The sequence below is a fragment of the Somniosus microcephalus genome, chromosome 22, assembly GCF_052327205.1.
Source record: "Somniosus microcephalus isolate GS21.2 chromosome 22, FLI_Smic_1.0, whole genome shotgun sequence".
NCBI lineage: Eukaryota > Metazoa > Chordata > Chondrichthyes > Squaliformes > Somniosidae > Somniosus > Somniosus microcephalus.
In genome coordinates this window covers 61,997,595-62,021,035 of record NC_141008.1, presented here as the reverse complement: position 1 = coordinate 62,021,035, position 23,441 = coordinate 61,997,595, and the positions used below count along the sequence as shown (strand labels likewise).

Genomic DNA, 23,441 nt, shown 5'->3' with positions numbered 1-23,441 from the left:
TAGTAAATTTATGATCAAATATGACAATCAATATTCACTCCACTACTTAGTTTAATAAAAGTCCATTTTATGCAGCTCTTAGTGCACTGTAAAAAAAAACCCACAATGAAATGATGGGATTTCCACACTGTTTCTGATTTCAGCCCATTCACCAGCAGTGTTTTATGACCAGGATAGGTTTGAACACTTCCAGTTCATGCACACCTTGAGGGCTGGTTATAAAACAGAATTATCGGAGGTCTGGAATCAGGAGGAGGACGAGACAGGTGCACTGTAGAGTTCTTCCTATACTGACTAAATCATGTCTATCAATGCTAAACTCAAACCAATCACTTACTGCTTAATGATCTGCAATAAGTTGTACAGTATAACATTTTAAACCATTGTGTAAGTGTGAAAAGCTTTTTCAAAAAAAAAAAGTTCCTTCCATACAGAAACATTTTGACAGCATTATAAAACAAGGTTAAGAAATGCCAAACGTTCCTGAGAGTGCGCAATTTACCTGTACTTGCTCCAACCTAGTATACTGCATTTGCTGCTCACTGTGCAGGCTCCTCTACATTAGAGGATTACAAACACAGACTAGGTGACCACTTTGCTGAACACCTCTTCTGTCTGCAAGCGTGATCCGGAGCTCCTTTTCGCTAGCCACTTCAATTCCCTATCCACTCGGATCTTTCTGTGTTTGACCTTCTACATTGTTCCAATGAAGCTCAAGGAACAAACCCTCATCTTTCTACTAGACACTTTGCAGCCCTCTGGCCTTAATACTGACCAACAACTTCAGGCCTTAATACTGACCAACAACTTCAGACCTTAATGATAGCTCCCATTTTCTCTCTGGTGGGAAATGCTGCCAATGTGCGATGAGTGTACCAAAGGTGGGGGGGCGGATGTGCGGGGTGGTGATAGAGATAGAAGCGGATTGATGCTTGGGGTGGGAACTCATTTAACACACCCGTAATCTAACTTTGTTCTATAGTTCATGCCTTATTTTACTATCTTAAATTACAGTTTATGCCTTTTGGTCATAAAACTATCAAACTGGTACACTTCAAAGAATGGCTGTTCAATCTGTGACAGAACAAGGCTGGGGATTCACTTCAACGTCTAGTTAAAAATCAACCGTAATAACCCTGCAGCATTGATCAGCTGAAGTAGCAAGAAAATGATGTTGCTTTGTGAAAGTGGAATCCTGCTAATAGACGTGAACTATACAAAATACAGTACCGCATACTGATCGGGTGTGCTTATTGATAAAATGTATTAATTCGCCACCCTCTCCGTATCGGATAATGATTTATTTAACTGTATTTAGCAAACAGCTGATGGAGATTTCAGGCAGCTTCAATCAGCTGTTTGCACTGTTAACAAGTACGGGAGGCAGTCAGAAACTGGTAACTTCGAGTAGCTACAATCAGCTGTTCTGGGGCATTAAAAACAGACAAATGGGTGGAAAGCACTTTCAATAGACAGGATTTGTACCAAATTCATTCCTTTTTGTTAAAACATTTTGCATTACAGTGACACTGCAAGTACTGAGGCACTCAGCTCCTCAGGTGAACAGTTAACAGTACTTAATCGCACCTTAATGAGGTGCAAAAACTTACTGAATTGCTGAAATAGCCGACACACTTAATGTGTTATAAGTGGCACCTTTGTAATTAAATTCATTGGTAATGGAAAATGGTTAGTTAGCCCCATTTGCTCCATATAGGTGGCTGCCCAGGATAAGTGTGGATGCTGTAAGTGGTGGGGACTGTGTCAGTAAAAGTGACCATGAAGCTGTCGGATTGTTGTAAAAACCCAAATGGTTCACTAATGTCCTTCAGGGAAGGTAATCTGCCATCCTTACTCAGTCTGGCCTATATGTGACTCCACTTCCCACACCAACATGGTTAACTCTTAATTGTTGTTCAAGAAGGCGACCACCTTGAGAGAAACTAGGGATGGGCAATAAATGCCAGCCTTGCCCACATTGAGAATGATTAATAAAAAGATTTCACTGTAAGCTGTAAAGGACAATTGGGAGCATAGTACAGTAGCTTGTAAGAGCGAGAATAGCTCATTGGCTTTACTTTCAGTCTCATGCCCCCGTATCAATTAATTCAAGATTCTTCTACTAAAATACATAATGCATTGCACAATCCAGGGATCTGACAATTATGAAATACACATTTTTATTGTAGAATACTGCATCTCAAACAATGAGATAAATATAACAGTCTGCTGACACCAAATTTTACTCATTACATTAACAATTATAAAACTAATGACTTTTTGCTGAAGATTAATCACTGCATAGGCATCTGTTCAAACCTTACCCTAAATGATGTCAGTGATATTCCCAACACCGTCAGATATGTAACTATATCTGTTACGCAGAGTAACTTCCATAGAATTCTGGAGAAATAATTTAAAGTATCCAAACTGCAACTTACCATATTAGATAAAAATTGCCACTAAGTGTGCATGAAGACCACATCCTCACTGCCACAACAGTTGCTATGATAGTACATATTGATTATTTCTAAAGGTTCAAAACAGACAATGTAGAAGAGACCACAATATGGCAGTATCTCACCAGCAGCACTGCGTTCTTGAACACTTACTTTAAAAAAAAAACTAATTTTAGATAAACATCTTAGTTTTTTTAAAATACAGAAGTGGTGAAAACTATAGCGCTGTTCAGCATAAATCTCTGGTGGATCTGTTCGTGTTCATCAGATGCCCCGCTTTTTAACCGCTGCGTGCGTGGAAGGCACGAGACTATGCAATCAGGACCGATTGCAGCAGCATTGCATTAGCTGTCAGTGGAACCTCGTTTAGCACTGGTGGATGGCACGCTTGTATGGGATTTCTCTTGTTTCTTCTTCTTGCTCTTCTGAATCATTTTTCTGAAAACAGAAAAGTAAAAGTATAAAGATTAAATTTCACTGGAGCTAGCTGGGATCCTGAGATACAACACGAACTGGATTTATACTGCAGCATTCCCCTTTTCTACATTCCCATTTAGTCTTCAAATTTTCCAATTACTTTTCCAGTAACTATCTTGGGCTTTACTTCATACACCAAATCCTCCCTTTTACAATATAGCATTTATATCTCAGCAAGCACCACCACACTTACTGGCAATCTTGCATCTAGTCACACATTCAACTATCCAATAGACAGCTGACATACCAATTGGATAACAGAAGATCTAACTTGCCCCATTCAAGCGATGTTTACTGTTACAGTACATAACTCAAAATTCTGCTATTTGATTTCCAACAATTATTACTGCATCATTTTATTCTCCATTATTTGATTCAAGGAATCAAAGTGGACTTCTAGAAATTGAACACAAGTAATCTCAAGCCAGTTTTAAATCAAACAATGCTACCCATTTGGTCTCTGTTAGTGGGTCATTTCCATATACTATTACAGGAAACTCTCGATTTACCGGCACCTAAACAGCCGGTAATCTCCGTTAACCGGCAAAATTCAGGAGTAGGTTCAGGTAAGTTTTACTTCATATTAGTGGCCATTCCTGGATCTGTGGCCGTGTAACCAGGGTTCCTGCACCTGTTGCTATGCAACAGGGACGCTTGGATCTGTGGCCAGGGTTCCTGCACCTGTTGCCATGCAACAGGGACGCCTGGATCGGTGGCCGTGTACGGGGCTCTCGTACCTTTTAACTATACCTCTCTGTAATCCGGACTTTTTGATAAACCGGCACCACGCCGGTCCCAGATAAAAAAAAGAGTTTCCTGTACTATGCCATATAACATAAGAATTAGGAGCAGGAGTAGGCCATATGGCCCCTTAAGCCTGCTCAGTCATTCATTATTATGGCTGATCTTTGATCTCAACTCCACTTTCCCATCTAACATGGCACACACCCTCCTGTAACGAAATACTAAAAGTATCTTTTAAAGTACAGTCATTTTATCTTCATACTTGAAGCAGTAATTCAGAAATAAATTAAACATAGCTTTACCCAACATTCTGGTGAGTGCTAGTTTAAAAAAAAATAAGCATTCAAAACAATTCGTTTTTAAAAACATATGAGCTTTTCCCCTCAATCCTACAAATGAATTTTCAGAGGAGGAATTATGTACATCAAGACACAAGAACATCTACACATTAGTAGTTGTGAAGTCTTCCAAACATACAATCTGGCACAAGGCTCACATAAAGCAGTACTGTGAATTTTTACTTCAAAAATTAGTTGGCCTGTTGACTAATTTAGTTCCGTTTCAGACACCTTAGAAATACTGTTGTCTAATTTCCACACAGTTTAATTCAAAAGTAAACGCATGAAATGTTTTTTTAAAAACCTTACTTCTTCCTGGCTGCCTTTTCTAGGAAGTATTTTGGTGTGGTCTTGATACCCGCTCGTTTGATTGGATTTTTGATCAACCTTTTCTTTTGTTTACTGCAATGAGGGTGAGATGGCAGCCATTATTACACAAGTTTCAAAATCAATACAGAAATTGAAAAAAATGATTTGATAAAACAACATTCACATGTACTGAGAATGGGCTAGTTATCGGACACAGGTTGCTGTGCTGAAAAGTTCAACCCACCCTTAATTTGGGGCACCAGCAGAATTTGGGTTCAAACCCATCTGGGGATTGGTGTTCCAATGCTGTTGTTGCAGGGACGGTACTTCAGAGACACCAAGCTCCCAGCTTTCTTTCCTTTGCATTCATTGAATAGACTCAGCCTCAGTGTTCTAGCCAGATTATGCTGAGGTAGAGGCAAAATATTCCTAAAACATTTATATTCCACAATGTAAAAGTAGGCATTTTTTGGTGCAATTATCCCCATTCTTCAATGGAAGTTCATGTGTCACATTTGACAGGATTGTTATCATTCAAAAGTTTGAGGAAAGGGAAAGAATGACTTGTCTTGAAGAAATAGCAAGCATACCACTACTATCGATGGAAGAACATGAAATGAAGCAGAACGATGGAATTGCCAATCATTAGCAGAGTGCATGAGGAACCACATAAATCTCATAAGAGTGGCTAATTCAGAAATAGACTGATTTGTGGCCTTTTCTCACTCTGGACAATGGATAGTCTATTGTACATGAATGATGAACAAATGAAGGAGTAATAAAACTGGGGTACATTTTAAATTCATTTGTCAATCTTACAACTTGTATCTGTGTATGATTGGGTTTAGAGCACTTATTTCAGTGTTCAAAAAGGTAAATGTTAATCTAATGAATCAGAAGAGTGCGATACATAAAATCTGTACAGTTAAACATAAGGTAACCCGCTGCTGCAAATGGAAAAGGATGCAGGATCAATCTTCCATCCGCAATCTCAGCCACACCAAATGGAAGCCTGTTGCTTTCACACAGGGAAGGAAAGAGAGAGAAGAATCAACCCCAGGCTTCCTCGACATAATTCCCGACAGCCAGCTCAAAGCAGCACTGGTAGAGCAGTGTGCAGAGCTCACTAATCGACAGCATGGAAAGGCGAGGGGGGGGGGGGGGGGGGGGGAGAAAAAAAACGTTTGTTCCAAAGCAGAGAAACAAATGAGGACGGTAAAACTAACCATAATTCTCTAATTCTTTTTTTAAAAATTTTACATACTGCTGACAAGACCCCGTCTTTAAATTACTGCTCCCATTAAAATATTAAATAGTGTAATTCGTCCAGTGCAGCCAATTAAAATTCTAATTCTCAAATAAGTCATTATAAACAACAGCTGACCTATTACAACTTAGACTTGCTTTGCCATCTCCAAAAAAAGGGGGAGGTATGTGTGTATGTAAAATAATTAATCTTCAAGCGCACTACACTAAAAAGACAAAAGGGGAGGAAGAATGAAACACAAGTTCAAGGCTGTTACATTCCCAGGTAAGTACATATTTGTTTGGAAGAGATAAGTTACAGTTATTGAGCTTGAAGAACCAACTGGCTTAAGTCAACCACCAAGCTTGCAACCCAGCCCACTCCCCAAGATCAAACCACTTCTTTGTCTGAAACAGCCATATACAGCATCTCTAACATTAGTTAGTTAACACGTTTTTCAATTATGGGCACTTACCTTTGCAGTTTATTTATTTGCATCATGTAGTCTGGTACAGGGCAGCCAGCTTGTTTGATAACATTTGCTATACTAATTAAATAGAAAAAAAAAATTAGCAAAAAAACTGCATGTTTCTAAAAAATTTCAGTCACAGTGTCACATCAACTTTAACTAGACTGTCATTTTTGGCACAAAGCGTCAGCACTGATCAATATGAATAACTACTGTGCTCATTGAGCCCCTTGATTCCATCATAGTACAAGACTGATGAATTAAGCATCTAGCAAACAAATCAGGAACTTCTGTTTCTCACACATCAGCTAATAGTTCTTTGCTCTGAATTCTCGGAGTGAAATGCGGACTGATCAGCGGTTGCCAAATGTTTGTACAAATTAAAAATCAGTCCACTAAGCGACAAGATGTTTGCAATGATGCCAGATCCAACCGCATCCCATTCAGGTTAAAAGTTAGTTTAGCTACCATTTAGGATGTGTACTGCTTTACACTGTGCATTCTAAGGCACAGCGATCTCAACAGGCAGCATTACTGTAGTGTAAACAATTTCAATACGGGAATGGAGACCAAGAAACTGTATAAATTCACAAAAGGGAGAGGAACAAATCACAGCATCCTACTGTTAGCTTTTAGTTATGTGCATGTGTAACATCCTTGTTAATATTAAATATGGCAGCATAGATAAGTAAACTTAATGGGCTGGATTTTATGAACGGAAACGTGTTGGAGGTGGGACTGCTGCTTGCCGGGTTTCAGTCCCGCCTCCATCAGCTTCTGGCCAACCAGCAGGAGTTTCCCGATCGACCTTGTTAAGTCTGCCCAGCGGGCTCAGCAGGCCAATTAGGGGGAAGTCAGTGACAGAGCACGTCAACATCTGACGTGTCATTAGTCAAGAATTTTTGAAAGAAGAAATGTCGTCGTTTGACAGCTCTGTGAAGCTGACATTCTGTGTAGTTTGATGAGTCCTTGTGTTCAGGACTCATCAAACCTTTCTACTTTGCAGAAATCAGCTGGCTGTTGGATCGGAGGATCCAAAAGCCAGTCTGTGATCTCTACAATGGAGATGTCGGGGACTACGGCTCCACAGTGGCTGAAGGCTGTAGGGAGAAACAAAGATAAGTTAACATTTTCTAACATTTTACACTCACCTCACATACTTACCACTCCACACTTGCACCCATCACTCACCTCTACATCGCACTTTCAGACCCCCGCAGACCTCCTACACCCCAGCGGGGCTCCCCCAGATCGGGAAGCCCGCACTTCAGCACGAAAAATGGGGATAATCGTATTAAATAGGCTTTAATCCCTTCCCGCCTCCAAGGGGACAGGACCCGGGGCAGGACAGCTTCCCACCTCCTGGCAAGAGGGCACGGAAGCGGGTTGGGGTTTGCCACCCGCCCCCAAATACTGCAACTTTCCCGGCAGTCCCACCTCCATGCGGCTGAGAAAATCCAGCCCATGATATCTCAGTGATTCCTAAAGTGGTCAGTTGTGTATTATAATTGGCTTCTGACCAATGAAGTGCTAGGAAGTCAACTGGAATGAGAAAAGTAAGCGCTGTTTGGACACAGTTTATCCAACAGAAAAATAATGATGCACCCTCCAAGTAGAATGGCATCCAAAAGGAGAGAGTATGTGCTAACACTTCTCTTGAATAAATGCAAGGCATCAAAAAAAAAGCACTATTCATGACAGCAACTGACCACCTCTTCGCCTCCACAACCGAGGAACTTAGAAACAATTGAGACATAAGAAAATAAAACCTGTATTAATGTATACAGCATGTTAGGACAGTAATTTTCCTTCTAAATTGCTAAAATATAAAAAAGACATAGATCTAAGTCATTTGCCAAGGAGAGGACAACTCAATAACACAGAATTGTTGCACCTAAATGGAAGTCATCTTGGTCCTGTGGGTCAGCTAGGTCAAACGATGAAAAGGCACTTCTGACTAACAAGCCAACAAGTCTGAAGGCAATTTTTTAAACCATTTTTTTTAACAAAGTTAGTGGCACTCTCTCGCCTCCATCATTTTATATAGGTTTTTAGTTTTAAGGTTTTTTAAAACTACCCAAACAAAACACTGCACCTTTGGGATAAGAACCTAAGCATTTGCGAGCAATTTATTGCAAAATGGCTAATCTTTATTGTTTCTCCAAGGAGAAACAGTTCACTGGAGCAAAACGGACATTGCCTGTGTCTAATAATGGTCGTCACTTTTTAAATGTTAAACTAGGAAAAGCAAGAAGCCTCTGTAGTCTCATTATATGCAGTAGGTTGTTAGAACGTGTAACACTTACACAACGTGAGCAATATTTCAATATTCAGTCAGTGAGCAGTAACAATATACAAAAAGAACATTTTAATCAGAGTAAGGGACAGCTCAATTATGCTTTTCACAATACGCTTGCTCTGCCTCAAAAAAATGGAATACATATACATGCATGTACATCAAGCATTATTTTCTTTCCTCTCCCAAAAGTACCCCTATTAAAAGAAACACAGGCATGCAATCTCCCTATATACCCAACAGTGGTTAGCTTTACTCGGATAATGGAGAACCTCCAGCTTCCTGTACACTCAAGTTCAAACTAACCTCCGTAAAAGTGGTTTATCATCTTCTGTGAAAAATGTAAGAGCCTTTCCTCGATGACCAGCTCTTCCAGTACGTCCTAGTTACAAAAATACACTCGTCAGCAAAACTCAAGTGAAAGTCACGTCACATAAAAGAAAAAAAAGACTTGCATTTATATAGCGCCTTTCCTGACCACCGGATGTCCCAAAGTGCTTTACAGTCAATGAAGTACTTTTTGACGTGTAGTCACTGTTGTAATGTAGGAAACACAGCAGCCAATTTGCGCACAGCAAGCTCCCACAAACAGCAAAGTGATAATGACCAGATAATCTGTGTTTTAATGATGCGGATTGATAGAAGATAGACATTTTGTATTGGTTTTTAAATCTCCTGTAAAATATTTCAGGACATTATGCAAGGTGGGAGAAATATCTAAGGGAGAAGCGGAGAGTGATCAAGGCATAGTAGACAACAGAGCTTCACATATACAATCACAGCAGAGTTAAAAAAAACAATGCTGAACTATAGTACAAGTATACAGTGAACCTGTAATACATTGTTTCATGAATGATTCCATTCAGATTACTGCACAGTGAAGGGGAAGATGATTAAAAACATTTTAAAATTACTCCTCTACCAGCCACCCATCCATCTCTAATCGGGAGACCTGCTCCAAGGTCTGTGCCAATGCCGTTTCATAACTAGCATGTAGTTTTGTATGAGGCATGTAAAAGCGGCATGAATTGATTAGTCTTCTGCTTTTCCCTCTCGCAGGTAAGCTCTTCACTCCCTCCCAGCTAAGGTCAGTTGGCAGCATTCTCGCCTCCAGGTCAGAAGTCATAATCTCGGCTGACATTTTACTGCAGTACCAAGTGAGCGCTGCATCATCAGATGCGCTTGCCTTTGGATGAGAGGTCCCACCTGCCTTTTCTGATAAAGATCTCACGTCATTATTCAAAGACAACTAGGACGTTCTCCCAGTGTTCTGGTCAACATCTCTCCCGCAACTGAAACCACCAAAAGCCATTCACCCAAATGTTGTTAGCAGGATGCTGTTGGTGCAGAATGGCTGCTGGATTTTCCTAAACATCACTGTACTTCAAAAGTAATTAACTGAGTGAGATGTATGAATGTGATACAGGTACTACGGGAGAAATGTCACACCTTCGTGTCCCAAAGGTTTACCTCACCAGACATAATATTTTTACAAAATCAATTTACTGTTCTTTCATCATTAAAAAATCTCTGCAGGGATCTGCAGATTGAATCCAAACAGTGAATGTTGCTGGTTTATTAAAATGTGTAATAACGAACACTGTTCGTATTCTCTTGCTATCAAAGAAATTATGACCATGGTCCAAGGTGACAGACAATAGAAGATGTACTAAGAAATCCAATTTCTATCAGAAAATACATTTCCCCGTCGATATTCTCTCCTTCGGAGGCCAATGGGGGTATTGTTCCACAGTTGCTCTCTGCTACTTTGCCCAAGTGACCCGTCTTCCAGAGCCTAGACAGTGAGTGTTGACTTAACAGCTGAGCCTGATACAGTCCCCATGTGCACTTCCAGCAGAGGTCACGGGACAGCAATCAGGAACGGGAACCTTGGCTAAATTTTTCACTCCCTAGCCAGGAGCAAAGAGGCCAGTTATCGAACCTCTACTGCACCCCAGCTGAGATAAGCTAACACAGCACGAAGTGTGGGAAAACTGAGAAACAAGACTGAACCCAGGACCTTCTGATCTGTATGGCTTTACGACTACCACTGCCAGGTAATGCCTAACACTACGCCATCATGGGAGCTGATTATTACACATTTTAATAGAAGCAAAATTGCCAGGAGTCACTCGTTTTCTGTCAGTGCTTAATTACAGCTTATAATTTAGTTGAAGCCATTTTGCTTTCACATGGTTTCCATGGAATCATAGTGGTCAGTGCTCGAGGTTCTGCTGTACACACAGAATCGCAAGGTTGTGCAATGTAAATCCGAGTTTCAAGAACATCAACGTTGTCCTGCATTACTTTGCCCCATAATTAATAATTTGAGTAAGAGGTTGCAGTTCAATATGGGGATTCAGATGATGGCAATAGGCAGAGGATTGAACAGAAGGAAGAAGTTCCAAACGGATTCTAGGAATATTCCCTTAGGGATCAGGCACTGAGTTCCTCTTGATGACTCCTGCACACCGGAGACCAGATTACTCCCTTATTCCCTCAGGTATGGATGGAAAGGCTAATTTTCAAAACAGTGCAACTTTCCTCTCCCCCTAAATTAGACAAGGGCCATATTTGCCACAATTACTGGATTAACCACTGGACAAAATAAATCCAAGACACAAGAGTTGGCTCGACTTTCTGAAAAGCCGGTAATCAGTTCTTATTGTCCACAAAGTACAGCAAATTTCAGGAGGATTTGTCAGCCTGTCCATCAACTTAATCTGTTAATTATTGCTCAAAAATGAAGAGCTGCATGATCATACATTGGGGATTTAACAAGTAAATTTAGAACTCAGAGCTATTATCTGCTTTTTCCTTGAGAATATGCTCACTTGGGGGGGGGGGGGGGGGGGTTGGTGAAAGATGCTAGATCTGCTGCAGCACAATCATTTGCGATACAATTTTTGCATTTTAAATGAAGCTACACATAAAACTTGAATTTTAAAGCCATCATTGCCTCACCCAAGAGCACACATTCCTGTGTCTAGGAACTTAGCTCAGGAGGCTGCGAGACATCATCTACCTTTCCAAAGTTCAAAATATCTAACAGTGCTATCCAGTGTATTTTCTTTTCTAGAAACGTCAGCCGTGGCTCAGTGGGTAGCACTCTCCCCTCAGTCAGAAGGTTGTGGGTTCAAGTCCCACTCCAGGGACTTGAGCACAAGAATCTAGACTGACACTCTAGTGCAGTACTGAGGGAGTGCTGCACTGTCGGAGGTGCTGTCTTTCGGACGAGACATTAAATGGAGGCCCCATCTGCTCTCTCAGGTGGATGTAAAAGATCTCATGGCACTATTTCAAAGAAAAGCAGGGGAGTTATCTCCGGTGTCCTGGCCAATATTTATCCCTCAATCAACGTTACTAAAAAAAACAGATTATCTGATCATTATCACATTGCTGTTTGTGGGACCTTGCTGTGTGCAAATTGGCTGCTGCGTTTCCTACATTACAACAGTGACTACACTCCAAAAGTACTTCATTGGCTGTAAAGCGCTTTGGAACGTCCCGAGGTCGTAAAAGGTGCTATATAAATGCAAGTCTTTCTTTCATACAAACATTTGCAATTTCACTGAATACAGAGAACTGTATACTACAGAGAACTGTATACATACCTATTCTATGAATGTATTCAACAGCACTAGTTGGAAAGTCATAGTTGATGACTAAATTCACTCCTTTAAAATCAATACCTCGAGCCATGAGTGCAGTGCAAATGAGGACCCAAATTTTTCCTGCTCTGAAGCTGCAAACTACATTATCTCTCTGCGGAGGGAAAAAAAATCAATTGCTATGACACCGACAGACATTGACAAAGTAAAAACAGACCTTGATTCAAAGCTCCAGTATCTCGGTCCATAGGGGATCCAAGTACAATTTTAAAACAAAGCGAAAGTGCCGTAATCTAAAAGGCTACGGACCAAGAGCTGTAAAGTGGGATTAGGCTGGATAGCTCTTTTTCAGCCCAGACACTATGGGCCAAATGGCCTCCATCTGTGGTGTAAAATTCTATGATTCTATGAAAGCAACAGTAGCTCGCTCCAATAAAAAAATTTTTTTTTTAAGTTTGAGAGATGCATTGTACAAAAGCTTCAAGCCAGAAAATACAAGGCATTGACTTGAACTATAGGCACCGTAAGTCACCCAGTACCTCAACAAGTGGCTCTTCGTGTGTGAGCCTCGATGGCGAGTGCTGATGGGCTATTCCACCACAGTAGGTTTCACAACCAAGGTCAATCTTCTTGTGATCCACAAAGGCACAGTTTCCAGCCAATAGAGATGATGGGAGGTCCACCTGATTTTCTTCCCTACCCTAGCCCGAGGGCACTGCTGCCAAATCCAGCGCTTGCAGCCGAGGTCGGCTAACTTAGAACAGATCACTGCCAGAGATCTTACTGTTGTCTGGCTCAGTATCAATTGGGTGAAGTTTGCAGCTACCAAGTGAATCATCAGGGAAGCTCACAATTCCTGATCAAAATAGTTAATTTATTTAATAAGTTGTACTAATGGTGTGGAGGACGAATTCTTGGAATGCATGCGAGATGGTTTCCTGGATCAGTATGTGGAGGAACCAACCAGGGAACAGGCTATTCTGGATCTGGTACAGGAAACTCTCGATTTACTGGCACCTAAAATTAACCGGAAATCTCGGTTAACCGGCAAAATTCAGGAGTAGGTTCAGGTAAGTTTTACTTCATATTACTTGCCTTCCATGATCTGTTGCTGTGCAATCGGGTGTGGCTGCAGCTGTTGCTAAGCTACAGAGACGCTTGGAACTTGTGGCCATTGTTTTGCACCTGTTGCTAAGCAACAGGGTTTGTTGCTTTATACGGAGCTCTCAGCTCTCCGTATCTTTTACTATAGCTCTCGGTTATCCGGAATTTTTGATGAACTGGCACCACGCCGGTCCCGTTGGTGCCGGATAAAAAAGTTTCCTGTACTGTGTAATGAGAAAGGGCTAATCAATAATCTTGTGGTAAAGGGGTCTTTAGGGACAAGTGACCATAACATGATTGAATTTTACATTAAGTTTGAGAGTGATGTAGTCCAATCTGAAACTAAGGTCTTCAATCTAAACAGAGGAAACTACAAAGGTATGAGGGACAAGTTGGCCATGGTAGATTGGGAGACTACACTAAAAGGTATGAAGGTGGACATACAATGGCTAATATTCAAGGAAATAATGCATAATTTGCAACAAACATATATTCCTCTAGGGCATAAAAACCCAAAAGGAAAAGTGATCTAACCATGGCTAACAAAAGAAATTAAAGCTAGTATTAAGTCAAAGGAGGAAGCTTATAAAGTTGCCAGAAAAAGCGGTCAGCCTGAGGATTGGGATCTTTTCAGAAATCAGCAAAGGGGGAACCAAGAAATTGATAAAGAAAGGAAAAATGGAATATGAGCGCAAACTAGTGAAAAATATAAAAAGATTGTAAAAGCTTCTATAGGTATATGAAAAGGAAAAGACTGGCGAAGGTAAATGTAGGTCCTTTACAGTCAGAGACGGGAGAATTTATAATGGGGAATGAGGAAATGGCAGAGAAATTAAATAAATACTTTGTTTCTGTCTTCACGGAGGAAGACACAAAAAACCTCCCAGAAATACGAGAAAACCAAGGGTGTGGCGAGAATGAGGAACTTAAAGAAGTTATTAGTAAAAAAAAAAGTACTAGCAAAATTAATGGGACTAAAAGTCAATAAATCTCAAAGGCCGGATGACCTACATCCTAGGGTTTTGAAAGAGGTGGCCATTGGGATAGTGGGCGCATTGGTTGTCATCTTCCAAAATTCTATAGATTCTGGAATGGTTCCTGCAGATCGGAGGATAGCAAATGTAACCCCACTATTGAAGAAAGGAGGGAGAGAGAAAACGGGGAACTACAGATCTGTTAGCCTCACATTAGTAGTTGGGAAAATGCTGGAATCTATTATAAGGGATGCAATAACTGGGCACTTAGAAACTAATAGTAAGATTGGGCAGAGTCAACATGGATTTATGAAAGGGAAATCCTGTTTGACAAACCTACTGGAGTTCTTTGAGGATGTAACTAGTGGAGTAGACAAAGGGGAACCGGTAGATGTGGTGTATCTGGATTTTCAGAAGGCCTTCGATAAGGTCCCACACAAGAGGTTGGTGAACAAAATTAGGCACATGGAATTGGGGGTAATATACTAGCATGGATTAAGAATTGGTTAACAGACAGAAAACAAAGAGTAGGGATAAACAGGTCTTTTTCAGGATGGCAGGCTGTGACTAGTGGGATACCACAAGGATCGGTGCTTGGGCCCCAGTTATTCACAATCTATATCAATGATTTGGATGAGGGGGCTAAATGTAACATTTCCAAATTTGCTGATGATACAAAGCTAGGTGGCAGTGTCAGTTGCGAAGAGGATGTGAAGAGGCTTCAAGGGGATCTCGACAGGCTCAGTGAGTGGGCGAGAACATGGCAGATGGAATATAATGTGGATAAATGTGAAGTTATCCACTTTGGTAGAAAAAACAGAAAGGCAGAGTATTTCCTAAATGGTGAAAGATTGGGGAATACAGATGCTCAAAGGGACCTGGGTGTCCTTGTACAGGAGTCACAAAGTGAATGTGCAGGTGCCACAGCCTCAGGATAAAGGGTAGGTCATTCAGGACTGAGATGAGAAGAAATTTCTTCACACAGAGGGTGGTGAATCTTTTGAATTCTCTACCCCAGAGGGCTGTGGAGGATCACTCATTGGGTATATTCAAAACAGAAGTCGATAGATTTCTGACTAGTAAAGGCATCAAGGGATATGGCGATAGGGCTGGTGAATGGAGTTGAGGCAGAAGATAGAAGCAGGAGTAGACCATTCGGCCCCTCAAGCCAGCTCTGCCATTTAATGAGATCATAGCTGATCATCCAAATTCAGTACCCTGTCCCTGCTTTCTCCCCATATCCCTTGATCCCTTTAGCCTTAAGAAATATATCTAACTCCCTTCTTGAATATATTTAATGAATTGGCCTCTACTGCCTTCTGTGGTAGAGAATTCCACAGGTTCACCACTCTCTGGGTGAAGAAATTCCTCCTCATCTCAGTCCTAAATGGCTTACCCCTTATCTTTAGACTGTGACCTCTGGTTCTGGACTCCCCCGCCATCGGGAACATCCTTCCTGCATCTAATCTGTCTAGTCCTGTTAGAATTTTATAAGTTTCAATGAGATCCCCTCTCATTCTTCTAAATTCTAGCGAATATAAGCCTAATCAACCCAATCTCTCTTCATACATCATTCCTGCCATCCCAGGTATCAGTCTGGTGAATCTTCACTGCACTCCCTCCATGGCAAGAACATCCTTCCTCAGATAAGGTGACCAAAACTGCACACAATACTCAAGATGTGGTCCACCAAGGCCCTGTACAACTGCAGCAAGACATCCTTGTTCCTGTACTCGAACCCTCTCGCTACGAAGGCCAGCATACCATTTGCCTTCTTAACCGCCTGCTGCACCTGCATGCTTACCTTCAGCAACTAGTGTACAAGGACACCCAGGTCTCGTTGCACTTTCCCTTTTCCCAATCTATTGTTGTTCAGTTAATAATCTGCCTTCCTGTTTTTGCCACCAAAGTGGATAACCTCGCATTTATCCACATTATACTGCATCTGCCCAATCACCCAACCTGTCCAAATCATACTGGAGTTTCTCTGCATCCAGCCATGATCTCATTGAATGGCGGAGCAGGCTCGAAGGGCCGAATGGCCTACTCCTGCTTCTATTTCTTATGTTCTAATGGTGATATACACTTATACAAGATTAACACATTCCAGGCTCAAAGTATTATTCCTAAATCTAGGCAGCTTCTTGCTCCCAGGAGATGGTTGTGCATGGAGAACAACAATGTTCCTAACTATGGAAAAGTCTACAACTCTGACATTTTGCCCTCCTGGCTGAAAAACTCTCCAAACATTACATCAAGCTGCGTTTCCTTAAGAGGTATGCACTGTGGACTTCCCTTTCCCTGAACAAGAGTCACAAGGACCCAATGTCATGGCCCAGACAGCAGCCTGAATTAACTGCTACAGAATCAGCTGCCGATGTTTGATAGAAATCTCACCCACAGAATTAGGAGAGTGACCATAAAAGCATGGCAGAGTGTGGAGTGGAATACTTTCTTCATCGCTGGTGTTAACTCATGGAGTGCTGGTCAGGCAAAAAGCAAAAGAAAAATAAACTGGACCCCGCATTTCAAACTTTAAAAAAAAAACCTAGAGGCTCTGCATTCCCCCCTCTCACTACTAGTCCAACCCACCAAGGACAGGACTTTGACCACCACATTCAACAACCTCAGGGATTCGATAGGGTAGATACAGAGAAACTAATTTCCTCTGGTAGGGAAAACCAGAACAAGAGGGCATCGTCTTAAGAATTAGAGCTAGGCCATCTCGGAGTGAAATCACCAGTGGGAACATCCACTGTCACTAGTCTCCAACTGTATCGTGGTCTAATCCCAAAACATCACCAGAGAGGGAGAGACAGCCCCTGTCCGGCTGTGCTGTCCCCATTCCATGTCCACCATGGACCTGAAGCATGTTAAATTATTGCACAATTAGGTTGTCGATGTACCCTCCTGTAAATGCTGTGTTGAGAATATATACCAGTACTAGATCAGTGTAAAAATGAGTTATAAATGTTCTCCCTTGTTCAAAAGAAGTTTTGGAAAATTTAAAATATGGATCGTTAATTACTAATGTCAGTTTCCCTGTTCCAACTGTTAACCTATTAGTTTGTTGTGTTTGGTTTCTTCAAACAAAATGTGAGAAAATCAAAATCACTATACCTGTTGCTGTGTTCTTTCTGCATGGATGACCTCAACGTTAATGCCCTCGTAGATCAACTCATGAAAGAGTTCCTTTGCTCTTTCAATAGACTGAACAAAAACTAGCACAGGAGGTGAAAAACCCTTGAAGGAAAAAGAGTTAGCATATTACACGCACAGATGCAAATGAAACAAGTCACAGTACTACAACCTCAAACTGTTACTATAACCAAGAGAGTGCTCACACAGTACGGAGAATGAGATCTATGAATAATTTTACGACACCAAAAATGAATGTTCAATATGGATAATGAATGTTCAATATGGATTAAGAGTATAGGTGCTCAGAGGACTAACCAACATTGAATCAGTTGGCTTTCCTGTTACAAACCCACACAGGCACCGACAGTCATTTTTAATCAAACACATAGTGTAACACTAGGCAACGCGTCACTGCCTGAGCTCAGCAAGAGAAAGTTTCTCTTTATAATGAAGCACGACTTTCCACCCACCTTGCACAACAGCTTAATCAGTAAGTGCTAGGTGAGGAACAGGCTTGTATATTTCCCCCAGGTTAACAGTAAATGGAAGCGAGAATGGCTGCATGAAGGGACACTCTCTGCTTCTGCAACATGCTACATCAGGAATTAGCAGGAGTTGCTAAGTAACGCTTCGATCTTGTCCCAAAATTCCCTTGAGGCAAGGTGGAAAAGAAAGCGATAGGGGAAAAGGCATTAACAGTCTGGGAGCAGGTTTCCTAGCTGCCATTTTCAATAGAATATTGTGCAGTGCCAAAAAAATATTACAGAGGTAGCAAGAAAGAAAATAAGATTAGAAATTATAGGTAGAAACTTGGGATGAGAGATAGAAAAGAAGGGAAATTACAGTTGGTCTTAAAGCAAGTCATTTAGCAGATCTTTAACCACCAATGTTATGAATTGGTGCCACCTAGTGGAAGGCAGAGGAAACTACACAAGTACGCCATACTGTATATACAGCTGAAGTTTCTTTACTTGGGACACCCAATAGTCAGCCCCTAATTGGGAGTGAATGAGCAATTTCAAATCAGAACTATTCCCCCAGAAAGGCCGTATCTTAGTCCTGGATGCTGACCCTAGTACCCACCATTAAAAAGTTCAGTATCAGCCAGGGCTCAACTTTTCAATGGTGTTGCAGTGCCAGGACTGACACTCTGCTCAACCCAACAATAGCTTACTGGCCCATCACTATGTCATTTCAAATGGGTCCATCCTGACCAGGACTCTAGCTGGCTGCTTTTTTGACTACTCGAACAGGAACATTTCCACTTAGATAGAAGATATTTTAAGCAATTTTTGAACAGCTGAATGAAATAACCGTAGTGGTCACATGCATCTAATTATCGAATTCATTCTGTACCTTTTTAACCAGGTCTCTCATTGCCAGCAGTTTCCCAGTTTCAGTACCTACAAAAAGTAACTCCTGCTCCACAGTCTCCACGGCAGAATTCCTGAAAGAAAAATTTAAAACTACTGCACATTTAACCAGAATAGTATAACCATTGCTCTTTACGGAAGTCATTTAGTAAACCAACATAGGCAGCCCAAATAAGAGACTTAAATGTGTTTGGCAACAAAAAAAGTCTAATAAATGTAAAGTTTGTACAGTATTTCCACTTATAATTTATGTGCAAATTGCGACGAGGACATAGTTGTGGTTAGATTAAGGGCACACATGTAATGCTAGGTCAGAATTAGTAGACAGGATATTCTGTTAAAAGGTAAGGCGTTAACTGGACAAATCATTTGGAAAATCCCTGCCCCTCATACAGGGGAGGTGTGAAATTTTCCATTGGCTGAGGCATTTTCCTAAAATGGAGTTATAATTTTTACTCAAATTAAAGCACATTATATGATGGAATAATATAGATTCAATTTACTGAACATGTGCAAAAAATATCAGCTGTGATTATTTTCTCATTTTGATACCCATGGGGACGAAATTTGCGATCAGAAGCGTACCTTCAGAGTACGCCTCTGACACCACCCCCCCAAAAAAATCCACAGCTACCGGCTGGCTCCCGGGCTTCAGAGACCTGGGCCCGAAGGCGGACGGCAGTGTAAAGGTCCATGGATCTCAGGGACGCAGGCGGTTCGGAAACGTCCCTGAGATCACGAGGGCCAGGTCCTCCAATCAGAAAAGAGGATTCCTCATATGCTTATGGGGATTCCAGTTACGAACAGAAACCTCAAATAATTAACACAACTGAAATAAAAATAATGTTCCCATGTTCAAAATTAATTAAAAGTCCCTTTAATTAAGCATTTAAAATAAAAATGTAATTAAAAAAATAATTTTATCATCTTAATCTGGGCCAAAATTTACATAAACTAATTTTAAATGTTTTTGTATGTTTTCATCATTTTTAAAATTTAAATTTTAACATTTATTTTAATCCTTCGCTGGTAAAAGCAGGTCCTATGCCTGCTTTTACCAGGCGCAAGGGTTTCGTGGGAATTCACTGGGCAGTAGTTGGGCAAATAAACTCTGCACCAGCAAAAGTGTGTTTTTGGGGCGGACGATCTGTCAAGGCGAACCGTGACAGATCGAAAGTTCCGGGTTTTCGCACATGTGGAAACTGGAACTTACGGGGCCTTTTTCAAGGCTTCCGACAGCGTACGCACACCATCGGCACTGTAATTTAAGGCCCATGTTCTCTGCTCAGTGTCTGGACATTTCAATGTGCAAGGGGCTTGCAACCTTGTATCAAAATTACAACTTTGTTTACAATTTAACATTTGAAGAAAAGTGGTACTACGTTCCTTGTGTAAAACACTATATAAAATGGCACAAAAAAGTACCTTTAAACATATCAGTAATACCAGGTTAGTAAGCAGCAAGGTTATCACAGAGGTTTTTCCCTTTGTCTCACCTTGTACCAATCGACACTGATACCACATTGTCCAAGTTCAGTTTGCACCATTGCTCAACGTCGAATGCAAATGTGGCACTGAACATAGCGCGCCGCACATTGTGAGATGTGCATGCCAGGAAGATGGTGGCCAACTGATCTCGGAATCCAGATCTGCCATCTTCAAACAACTTGTCCGATTCATCAACAACCAGCCACTCCACCCTGAGATTCATTTTATTAAAAAAAAGGACCATTTCAGAAACCAAAAGCACGTTAGTTTGCCATATTAAAGCAGTCAATGCTACCGGATACCAGCATATCCTAAATATTGCTAAAGAACCTTTTTGAGCTATGAGCTGGGTAATATTCTTGTCACCCTGCAAAGATCAACAGAGACACAGACAGGCTCTTGCTTATCTACAGCCAGATTCAATTTCTCAAGACACTGGTAAACCATGAAAGACTCATTAGAGCTGTTGTAGGTGATCTGGAGGAAGGCAGGACTGGATGTGTTGGGGTGCTCTAGATTCTTTGCATGCACTCTCTACTATATACATCATAGTGCATAATGCTATATGTTATATATCCACTTATTTTTAAATGAATACACTATTCCTTTGAAGTATCAAATTTGTAATGTCGATTATGGAATAGTGCTCAGCTTTTCCCTACATTTAATAGTGCGAATTCAAATAAGTGACTTCCTCAGTCAAGCTGCTCTGATGACTCACTGTAACAGTACCCATCAGGTACAACTGAGGAAAAAAGGTAGAGTTAAAGGTAGGAAAAAGCAGTGTCAGCCGTGGCTCAGTGGGCAGCACCCTCGGCTGAGTCAGAAGGTTGTGGGTTCACGTCCCACTCCAGAGACTTCAGCACAAAAATCTAGGCTGACACTCCACTGCAGTGCCGAGGGAGTGCTGCACTGTCGGAGGTGCCGTCATTCGGATGAGACGTTAAACCTCTTAGGTGGATGTAAAAGATCCCATGGCACTATTTCAAAGAAAAGCAGGGGCATTATCCCCGGTGTCCTGGCCAATATTTATCCCTGAATCAACATCACTAAAAAAAAAATGATTATCTGGTCGTTATCACATTGCTGTTTGTGGGAGCTTGTTGTGCACAAATTGGCCACTGTGTTTCCTACATTAAAACAGTGACTGCACTTCGAAAAGTATTTCTTTGGCTGTAAAGCGCTTTGGGACACCCAATGGTCGTGAAAGAATCAGAATGGTTACAGCAAGAAGCCCACGCCGGCTCTCTGCAAGAGCACTTCAGCTAGTCCCACTCCCCCTGCCCTTTCCCCGTAGCCCTACAAATTTCTTTCCTTCAGGTACTTATCCATTTTCCTTTTGAAAGCCACGATTGAATCTGCCTCCACCGCCCTTTCAGGCAGTGCATTCCAGATCATAACCACTCGCTGCATAAAAGTTTTTCCTCAGGTTGCCTTTGGTTCTTCTGCCAATCACCTTAAATCTGTGTCCTCTGGTTCTCGACCCTTCCGCCAATGGGAACAGTTTTTCTCCATCTACTCTGTCCAGACCCCTCATGATTTTGAGCACCTCTCAAATCTCTTCTCAACCTTCTCTGCTCTAAGGAGAACAACCCCAGCTTCTCCAGTCTATCCACGTAACTGAAAGGCACTATATAAATGCAAGTCTTTCTTTCTTTAAAATCTAAGGATTCTGAAAAAAACTAAAGTGCATCGTACAATTGTGTATTATATACAGTGCTATTTTCTGCTAATGGACTTCACACCACCATTTGATAAACTTGGGGAGTGATTATGTTGCAATTGCTAATCCTCGAGGGAAGGCCTCACCATACAGATACATGAAGTATCTCCGCTTATACCTATGGCATTAACTGATCAAATGGAGGGGAGGGTTAATATGAAGTGAAAATGTCCTACCAACTCCACAGCTCATTATAAAAACAATACTCCATGGGAGTGATTTTTCCAAGCTTCACTCCTGCAGTTTTTGTTGTCAGTGGAACCCCTCAATTAGTTTCCTGCCCTGTAATCACCGTCAGGTAACCTCTATGTACAGAGCACAAGATTAAATTTTACCAGCACATTTTACATTCAATATGTAACCCCCAATTGTCAACAAACGTTGCAATACAAGGAAATCTTTGCAACAGAAAACACTGCCAGCAACGAACACTCGAAAAACACTACAAAAATGTTAGAGTTATTTGACTCTAGTGTATTATGTTTAAAATATTGAGCGGGATATCTAACAAGTAGATGAAAGGTTGTCTTCTCACTGATATGCACAAAATACACAAACTAATTTCATTTGAAAAACAAATAATCACAATATCAAATGAGACTGAGGGAAGTTTTTAAGAATGCATGCAAATATTTTAGGAAAATAATTCAATGATTCTGTCTCAGTCCTCAATTTAACATATCGTGGTGTGCTAAACCAACAGATTCACATTAGCCAACACGGGCTCGATGGGCCGAATGGCCTCCTTCTGTGCTGTAACCATTCTATGATTCAGGGAATTCAGAAAGAGGAGCTGAACTTCTTCAAGGTGGGCATTCCTGGAAAAGAAGTGGCAGTGAATTAAACACCAATACAAAAGCAAAATACTGCGCAAAGTTCTGATGAAAGGTCATCGACCTGAAACGTTAACTCTGTTTCTCTCTCCACAGATGCTGCCTGACCTGCTGAGCATTTCCAGCTTTTATTTCAGGTTTCCAGCATCCGCAGTATTTTGCTTTTGTATTCAGGGATTTCACCCTTGTTCAGCCAACGTTCTCCCCTTCCGTTCTCCTGAAAAAAGATTGACTGCCGGGATATGGTTCCACAGACACCAGGCACCCATCTGAGCCTCTCGAGAGAGTCTGGATTGTGAGTGTTGGTAGGATATTCGACCATGGGGATTACAGCCAAGTCCAATCATCTGACATCCAAAAACACACGTTGCAGCAAGCATACTGGCTAGCAATCGGAAGCAGATACAATAACCAATTTCCCCTCCCCTTGCCAAGAGCCACTGAGGCCAATTGTAGCACTCCTATTGCCATTGCAAGTGATGTCAGCCATCTCAATAGACCGGCAATTAAACCTGGAGTACAAACATACGAATTAGGAGCAGGAGTGGGCCACTCGGCCCCTCGAGCCTGCTCCGCCATTCAATAAGATCATGGCTGATCCGATTACGCCACATTCCCGCCTACCCCCAATAACTTTTCACCCCCTTGTTTATCAAGAAAATCTATCTACCTCTGCCTTAAAAATATTCAAAGACTCTGCTTCCACCGCCCTCCGAGGAAGAGTCCCAAAGACTCACGACCCTCTGTGAGAAAAAATGTCTCCTCATCTCGGTCTTAAATGGGCGACCCCTTATTTTTAAACAGTGACCCCTAGTTCTAGATTCTCCCACAAGAGGAAACATCCTCTCCACATCCA

The 23,441-nt window shown here is 41.4% G+C and overlaps 1 protein-coding gene across 3 annotated transcripts in view; it reads right to left on the bottom strand.

Annotated features, from left to right (window-relative positions):
* Positions 1-2,163: 2,163 nt before the first annotated feature.
* ddx52 (DEAD (Asp-Glu-Ala-Asp) box polypeptide 52) overlaps positions 2,164-23,441 on the bottom strand; it is a 31,605-nt gene continuing 10,327 nt past the window's right edge. For all 3 annotated transcript variants that reach the window (XM_085964923.1, XM_085964925.1, XM_085964924.1), the window contains exons 8-15: positions 20,038-20,241; positions 18,525-18,615; positions 17,148-17,270; positions 11,953-12,103; positions 8,645-8,720; positions 6,049-6,120; positions 4,328-4,420; positions 2,164-2,897 (exon numbers count right to left, since the gene is read on the bottom strand). In XM_085964923.1, the coding sequence (XP_085821049.1) occupies positions 2,804-2,897; positions 4,328-4,420; positions 6,049-6,120; positions 8,645-8,720; positions 11,953-12,103; positions 17,148-17,270; positions 18,525-18,615; positions 20,038-20,241 (904 nt within the window). In that variant the 3' untranslated portion in view covers positions 2,164-2,803. The remainder of the gene's footprint in view (positions 2,898-4,327; positions 4,421-6,048; positions 6,121-8,644; positions 8,721-11,952; positions 12,104-17,147; positions 17,271-18,524; positions 18,616-20,037; positions 20,242-23,441) is intronic.